The 8,873-nt window shown below is 40.1% G+C and overlaps 1 protein-coding gene across 1 annotated transcript in view; it reads left to right on the top strand.

The window, feature by feature from the left end:
• PHF2 (PHD finger protein 2) overlaps positions 1 to 8,873 on the top strand; it is a 52,469-nt gene that overhangs the window by 7,738 nt on the left and 35,858 nt on the right. The window contains exons 4-5 of the mRNA XM_026076960.1: positions 5,077 to 5,237; positions 7,347 to 7,488. Of these exons, the coding sequence (XP_025932745.1) occupies positions 5,077 to 5,237; positions 7,347 to 7,488 (303 nt within the window). The remainder of the gene's footprint in view (positions 1 to 5,076; positions 5,238 to 7,346; positions 7,489 to 8,873) is intronic.

The following is an 8,873-nucleotide window of genomic DNA, read 5'->3' as shown; positions in this document are numbered from 1 at the left end:
TTTTCCTCTCTTCTTCCTTTTTCCTCTCTTCTTCCTTTTTCCTCTCTTCTTCCTTTTTCCTCTCTTCTTCCTTTTTCCTCTCTTCTTCCTTTTTCTTTTTTTTTCTATACAGAGCAACTTTACAGGTTGCAAAGCTAATTTCATAAAAAAGGATTAAGTTCTAGACAGAATGATTTCAGTAATCTAGGATGGCCTCCTAAATTGCAGGTTCTAAGGGCTTCTGAATCCAAAAACCTAAGCTTTTGCACAAAGTCCAAACCAGCGATGTGATTTAAAATTAAGTGATCACATTTAAACTAACAAATTTCTTTCAGAAAAGATTGCAGTTCTGGTTTTTAGTGAATGTCTTCACTTTCCCAATCACTCCAGTGATATGTGTTCTCAATTAATGCTTTCAGCACCTTAGTAAAAGATAGATATGCAAGACTGTATGGGATTCCTCCTCCTTTCTAACTGAAAAGAAACAGGAATCTGACGTTCACCCAGTATATGTACTGCACTTGCATGTCTGGGAGGTCTGCACGTAACTGGAAGATCTGCACTCACATATTCAATATCTCTGTCACTCCCAAATTTTGAAAAATGTGGACCTCCATTTATTTTGTTTGCTTCCCACTTACATATGCACATAAGAAAATCCCTGCTGCCAGAATGAAGCTTCTGAGAAGGAATGGTGTGGTGTGGAAAGGATTCCTGGCAATAGTCAGACCTCAGACCTCTACTTTTGTGGCATTAGTAAAACAAAGTCCTTTTGAGAAATTTTCTCTTTTAAGAGAAAATAAATGAAATCTGCAGATATTCACAGACCAAAACCCAAAACTCAGCAGTCAGAATCTGATGAACCCGAAAAGGGGATCTTGCTTTAAAGACAGAAGCCTCATTACTGATTCACAGAACACCATAGGAAATTATAACTTAGATCAAAAGGAACAGCAAAGAGAGCAAAAGAGAAAAAAAGTAAAGGTGATTTGTAAGATGTCTGCTTTATGAACCTGTTTTCATCAAAGTCCTGTGTCACATACCTTAAGTCACTTAAATCCATCAACTTTTATCCTTGATTTTTAAATGTTTACCCAGATCTTGGGGGGGTTTTGGTGTCCTGTGTTTGGTATATGAACAAACAAGTAAACAGAGCAACTGGAAAACAGTTAAAATAACATTTTAAACCCAGTCTCTTTGAAAACATCAAGACTTAAATACCATGTGAGGAGGTAATAGTAAGTTCTGGAAAGTTTCAATGTTGAACATCTCTGTAGAGAACAGATAGGATGTAGAGCTAGTAGCAGAGATCAGTAAATGGTGGGTGAAAACATTTGGTGCCTATTTAACACTCAGTGAGGTATTCGGGGAAAAGAGTGACAAGAGACATTTTTTCCACAGAGTTCAATAGAATATGTGACATTGTTTAACATGTGGTTCAATTCCTGAATTTTTAATATCAAAATAGCATTAGAGTAGTAATAGTAGTAGTACTAGTACTAGTAGTAGTAATAAAATTAAATTGTTTGTTCAGGTGCTTCAGTGTAGGTGTCAGACTTGCCATTTTGGCATGATCTTTACTAGGTGCTCTGATACTGATCTTCCCTTACTGCTGTGAGTACGTTTCTGTGGCACATACAGAAGGAAATCAGACTTGAACAAGTATGTGAGACATATATTGGCACTGTAAAGTAAGTGCAGAGGTTTAGTGGTAAATCAATATTTGCACAAATTGAGAATTCATTGAAAGACTAGACTGAATGTAATATATTCACCAGAATAGCAGAGGAAGGTGTAACAGGAAAAGTGACAACAGTAGGATTTACAAAAGGGATAAAATAAAGCAGCCAACACTTTTGTTAACTGCAGCTTCCTATTAGTTGCTGCTCGATCCCCTGCCCTTCGCTACCTTAGCTTATACAGTGCCTTCATTTCCTGTGCTTATTCAAAGAAAGATCAGTGCCAGATACATTAGACATATCTCTAATAACCTGTCAGATGCCATTTTACACTGAAGAGGTAACTGAAATTCATGAATGTGCTCTAGAGCTTTCCATCAGACAGATGAATTTGATTCATTCAGTCTTATGCTCTCCTCTGTCACTCTATGTAGTTCTAATCTGTGCTCCTTGTTCCCAAGTTAAATGTTCCCCTCCTCTTCTTTATCAGTTCACAAGATTGCTTGTAGTTTAAGAGGAGCTTAGCTTCAGTTAATTAGTATCTACTTTGTCAAGAGGTATCCTAGTTCTCTAGGGCAGGAAACCCTCCATGAACTAATATGCAGACTATGGGGCAGCAAAGAAGTGTCAAGCCCTAAGAGCGCATGGCAAGGACTTAGTTTTCCAGAATGCCACCTTCTTCTGAGATTTTCCCCGTAGTTTACTTCTTGTTCTTCAAAATTTCCACCCTTATTCTTTGCACACTGTTGGTATACAGTACTGGTGCTTACATAAATAAAGAACATTATAATCCTTGCCATGGCTCAGAACATACCTGCCAGGCACCAGGATCAGCACCATGAGCCCTGGATCGGTGGTATACCCCATAATTCTCAGTGTTTCATGCTGCTACCCACCTGTCTGACTCTCTGGGTGTCTTTGCTCAGCTTTGCCAGCAATCTGCACAGATAATTTTGTGGTCGCCTTGAACCGCTGTGCTCATGTATGCCCACACTGCAGCACAGCAGCGTGGAGCATGGAGCAGGCTGCCAAGCACTCTGGGAAGCTTGGTAGGTGCTGGGGTGGCCGGCCTGTGCTGGTCTGCACCCTGCCACCGCTGTCCTGCTGGCAGCACCCAGGCTAGCCTGCTGTTTGCAGTGCAGACATATGCTCTCCCGGATCCAGTGATTCATTTTGCCTCCTGATCAGCCATTACTGATTCACTGTGGCTGGGATGATCCAAAAATATGCTGTTGTCTACATCTCATCCCTTTTTGCATCCAGCCATCTTGTTCTCTCTGGGAGGCTCTACCACATGGCTTTCTAGTTAAAGAATGCATTTAATATACTTCTCACTTCCTCTAGCTTAACTCCCACCTGCCTAATGCAGTTCATGAATACTGGGGAAGACAGGTAATTACAGACCCTCGCAGAGGCATTTATGCGAGCTACCCAAGCAGAACCAAAACAAGAGATTTTCTTGGCTTGGTGGGGTTGAAGGAGGAGCCCCCTCGGTAGAGTGTATCTGAGGCTATACTGTAGTTTAGGCTTTAATGGACTGCAAATGTGGTGACAGCTGAGTGGGCTGTGCTGGTCCTTAGCAGAGCAAAGCTTTCAGTCTCATCACCTTTCTTGCCTGGCTCCTGGTTTTGGTAACCATACAAAAACATGAGCTGTAATTCAGAGCTAACGCAGAAGAGGGCAGTCATGTATTAGTCTTAAAGGTTCCTGGAGTTGATGCTTTTTGGGGTCAACATTCAAAGGTTTGGTATTTTCTCTCTCTCTCCAGCAAGTGTGTGACTCCCCTGTCTGCCTGTGTCGGGGGCTGCCTGTGCAGCAGGCAGGAGGAGTGGAGAGGTCTCTCCACACGTGACACTGAAGGCCTAAAATATTTTCACAGAGTCCAAATATTTACTTGGCTACCAAAGTCGGTTCAAAGAGAGAGAAGCAACAAACAACAACTTTGCTGAAGCACTTTTAGGACTGGTAATCATTTAGAGTACAGTTATTTTTCACTTTGAATTTTAAACATTTTACTCTTGAAAAAGATCTAGAAATTCAATTTGAAATTCTGTTAAGAATTGCTGGTTTAAAGAACTGATCATCTGATAAACCTGCTCTTTTATTAGTCACTTTGAAGCCCTCTCAGCTACCTGAAAGGGATTTGCAGAATATTTCCCAAACAATTTATTTGAGATTATGTAACATTTTTAATAGTGCCTTGTTTAAATTGGAATATTTAACACTAATTTCTTTGACATTGATCACTGATAAGTTGACAGATTCTTATACTTGAGGAAAATGGTCTTTCACCATAAATTGCTATTTTAGAAGTTTCCAGTAGTTGGTGCATTTGAATTGAGTGAATTGATTCCAGAAGATTTTAGTATACTTCACATACTTGGTAATAAATCGTTTTATGGCTTTTGCCTTTTACACCTACTTTGGAAATAACTGAAGTTTTGCAATTAACTGTGATCCTTAGCATAGTTCATAAGAATGCAGTTAGCCATCTAGCACAAAGAGATCTGATTCTCCATAGCTTTCCATTCTGCGTAGTTGCTCCAAACTGTTTAAAAAGAGCTCAAAATGCTGCTAAAACGTTGTTTGACACTTGATCTGAGCAGGTCTGAGTGAGAGCATAAAACACCACGTAGCCTAATAACATCAGACAGACTACTGATTTTTAGCTCTGATGAGTGAATTTCCCAAGACTTTAGGATTTAGTTTTGTTTCTAGTATTGTCTTATTCGAAGACCAGCTTTTTGACTGATTCTTAGAGATGCTTTGCATATGCGGTGCTTATTCAAGTTAGTGGAAATTTGTTTATTTGAGGGCTGTCAAAAGAAATGTTAAAAAATTGTTGCTATTATGAATTTATACACTTAGTGACCAAGATGTCTTTGTCTACAGTCGCTGGCATTATATGTTTCTGTGTATCTCAAAACTGCTATTTTTAAAATACTTTTGGTAGACTTTGCATAAATGTATATCATTTCTATGTATGTGAAATCAAATGTTAAACAGGAAGGGGTACAAGTCAGAGTACAGAGTTCGTGTGTATTTAGTACTTACCTCAGTACATCCACTGATAGCAACATGCAAAAATCATAGCAAAGCTGGCATTTGTAAAGAAGTTAAGAATTAGGTGCCTAGAATCCATTGCACTTCAGAAAGTTTGGGGCTTCTTTTAAAAATTAGTGGTTTTAACATTCAAATGACAGAATAGAGGTCTAACCACATTCTAGATGTTTCAAAAAAGTTGAGGGACCCACTGAACAAAACATGCAGCATACAGCATCAGCAAGTAGTGACCTCTTATGGCTGACGTCAACTTACGCTTGCTTATTCGTAACTTTTTCCTTTCAGTAGTGAAACGCAGAAGATGCCAACTAGGTATGGAAATACCTTGTCATTGAAACTGTTTTTACTTTTTTAGTGCTGAAGATATAGTAGCGAAAGTGCCAGGCAGCCAACTGACAGCAGAGTATTTGGAAGAAAATGGCTTCACAGAACCCATCCTCGTTCCAAAGAAAGATGGCCTGGGTTTGTCTGTACCTGCACCCACGTTCTACGTCAGCGATGTTGAAAACTATGTCGGTGCGTATGTGGCAAGCAAGTGGCGTTGTATTGTTTAGAGCTCAGTTGCTGCTTTTAAACTTGTCCCTGTGTTGGGAAAACTGCACCCCTGCCTGGAGTAGCTCTCAACTCATTCCTAGGGCCAGGTGGGCCTGCCCAGCCAACTCCTTGAGCTAGTTCAAAATCATGTTAGGAATGAAGGAATAAAGGAGAAAGGGATGAAGGAGAGGAATGGGAGGGGATCTTGGGGCTGTCCTTTGTGTAAAAATCTGTTTGGTTCCCTCTATATAAAAGGAAGACAACTCAGGAGCAATTCAGTGTTTGTTTGCTTCTGTTGATACTTGTTTAAATCAGGCTCCTGACAAGTGCATGGGAGAACTCTTTCAGCCACTCACTCACTTCAGCTCCAGGCTGGGAGAGCTCTTACTTCTCGTCTTCTGATGCTCCCAGGGAAGATTGTATTTGGTAAACCCAGGCTCATCGGCAAGCACTCAGTGGCATTCTAGTGCAGGCTGGCTGCGGAGCAGGGAGACAGTTAGCTAGATGTTAAATAACAAAAATATTTCAGACTTTATATATTTGAAGGCTTTAGAAAGATGGAGAAGACAACCCAACGCCTCACCTGTCCTGTACAGACCCATATCCCATATGTGTGTGGGCTGGTCTATAGCTGTTAAAGAGAAAGCCTTGAGGAGGCAGAGATAGGGGACTGCATACCCTGTACAAACTCCTCCATTCTCCAGGTCGGCTGAGGCCCAGTCTGGCATTTGGTGCGAGTCAGAGTAATCCTAGGGTTAAGATTTTTCCTGCAGCTAGTGTGGTCCTAGTGAGCTGCGGCTCTGAGAGGAGAGGGAGTGAAAGGCAGCGTGCTCTGGCATTGCCAGCAGGTGCTAGGCCAGCGGAAAGGTGCTCTGTGCACAAGCAGTCCCATCAGGAGTAACGCTCCTGTCCTCCAGCCCAGTTCTAACCGCCTTGCACTTCCTGCAGGAGTGCCTGCTTCTGCAAAGAGGTGTGGGATGCTGCTGCTTGGATTTGCTCATGTTTTACACGTTCTTTGCTTATGCTTTTTGCAGATTATTAAATGAAGGTTGTCAGGTATCTGAGCCTAGCTATATTAGGACATTTTCTGTAAAACTGTGATGTTTGCCCTGGCTGGCTGTTACCTTCTAGCTCAGAACTGGTAGCACTTTATTCATGAGAATTTGCAGAGAGCATTCATGAGGGGGGAGCAGTGCAGTGTATGTGTGTTTTATGGCCAAATTAGGAAGGAGGCTATATTATTGTAAAATATTGTCATCACCCCTTGAGCTATGAAGATTTCAAGCTTCATTATGTAGTGGTAAATTGTAATTAGCAATTAATTTACTCTTATACCAACTTGCGTTTCTTACAGTGAGCCTGAGCCAGGCTGCATTGTACTCCAGAGTACTCCATTAAAAGAAACAGTCATTGTGGTATCCAAAAAATGTTTCTTCAGGCCAGGTCTTAATTGATTACTGCCATCTTGCTTTGTGTTGAAGGAATTATTAGACTGAGATTCCCATTCTGCAAAGGCAGACCATTTTAACACTTGGTGTCAGTCCACAGAAGGAAGCTTTTTTCATTGCTACTGGTCATTTGGATTCATTTTGTGACATGCTCCTGTCTGTAACCTGGGCAGGGCATTGCATCGCGTCTTCTCTCGGTCATCATGTCATCCCACCTTGGAAGACACGTTGGCCAGGAGCCATGTAACTGCTATGAAATCACTTGCCTTGTGTGTGATCTTGTCTGTTGTTCTTTCTCACGCCTCTTCTGTGTCACTTTCTGTCAGGTTCTCTCTCCTTCCAGTCAACAAATGAAATCTGTGATGAAATTAATAGATTCAAAGTAACATTAATCCTTTTCATATAAAAACTACAGAAATAAATGTCATGGGGCATAATACAGAAGTGTTATATAGTTATGTATCTATATATGCGTGTATATACAGACAGACGAACAGACAGACACACACGCCCGCATACACTAAGAAGATCAGAAAATAAAAAAACTGATGTGTTTCTCGAAATGTTAACTTACCCGTACTATATAAAATGGGTCAAATAAGGCTGCCCTTTAATCTCTCTTTTTCATTGAATTAATTTTTAGGACCAGAGAGAAGTGTTGATGTCACTGATGTCACGAAACAGAAAGACTGCAAGATGAAGCTAAAGGAATTTGTTGATTACTACTACAGTACGAACAGGAAAAGGGTCCTCAACGTGACTAACTTGGAGTTCTCGGACACTAGGTAAGATGGTCCAGCTTGCTGCACTGTGCAATGGCCTGGATACTTCACTGGGTTTGACTGATGGAGTTTGAACAGCATCTTCCTTCTCCACTGGCATTCTCTCTTTAGGAAATACTGGTTTAAGCTTGGAATATTGGTTTCTTGTTGTTCTAACTCTCCACTGCATTGTCTATATGTAGCCATTTTAGGCAAAATGTGGAAATGAAAGTGCTATTAACTATACCAAGAGAATGGTATGTAGTGGACAACATGGGCTGGTATTTATGTTGGTACTTCAGACTTGCGTATTATCAGCATTCATACATCAGAATAGAACATTTTGGCACCTCTCAGGTTTATATTAACTCTAGTAGTAAAGGTATAGTTAGTTCAGTACCACTGTATACTAGAGAGATACAACTAGGTACTGCAGTAGATCAATTCTGTCCTGTCCTGGTAGCAAATGATAATGTAGGATGTTTCTAGTATAATTTTAGATATTTATATGCAACAAGACAAATACTGATAAGACCGAAGAAAAAGGACAAAGATGACCACAGAGGTATCATAAAACTGTGTGTAAGTTTGTAGGAAAACATGGATTTAAGAGGTCTTATTTTTTAATGGTGGGATGAGATGGGAATCTTCATGTAAAGCAACAAAAGCCCTTTCTCAGCTTAAGGTGATCTTTTAACATGGTAATCTCCTCAGAGCATTCTTTTTTAAAATGTGTTGTGCAGCAGTGAGCTTGCTAATTATATAACGCTGGTAATAACTAATGGTAATTTTGATTGCATCATATATTGCTTATTGAAATCCATTTCCATTTAATGTTACGGAGACCACGTAAGTAGATGATGTAGGGCTCTAGGTGTGGCATAACACATCACCGGATGTCCTTTAATGAGAGTAAGTTTGGAATAATTATAATCCTGTACTATCTGTAGAAGTTTTAATTTAAGTGGTTTTACAAGTTAACCTGTAATCTGTATGACAACAGTTCAGAACTAGAGTGATGCTAATACACACACCCGACAACTTTCTGTTGCACTCTGTGTGTGTGTGTGTGTGTAAAACTATATCCACATTAGCTCTGAATTTGAAGCTGAGGTGCTTTAGTGATGCAGTGAGCTAGATGTAGTGGTATTGGCTATGTGAATTTTATCTATCGTCCATGATAGGAAATCTACTCTTCTCCTCATATTTTATATTGGATTCTTCGCATAAGACAATTAGCTAGTGAAAATGCCTAAGAATAAAAATGACTGCTTTTTTGCAACGTGCTTTATTTATCACTTGAGCTGAGCAGATGCAGCTATAATGTACTGAACTTCATGCAACTATGTGAATCCTTTTTACAATTCTTGTAGTCCTGCTGGGTAGCTAGTACTTCTAGAAAGGAAACA

This window comes from Apteryx rowi, unplaced genomic scaffold (assembly GCF_003343035.1).
Source record: "Apteryx rowi isolate R43461 unplaced genomic scaffold, aptRow1 scaffold_111, whole genome shotgun sequence".
NCBI lineage: Eukaryota > Metazoa > Chordata > Aves > Apterygiformes > Apterygidae > Apteryx > Apteryx rowi.
The sequence above is the reverse complement of the archived record's forward strand: the minus strand, read 5'-3'. Positions and strand labels throughout refer to the sequence as shown.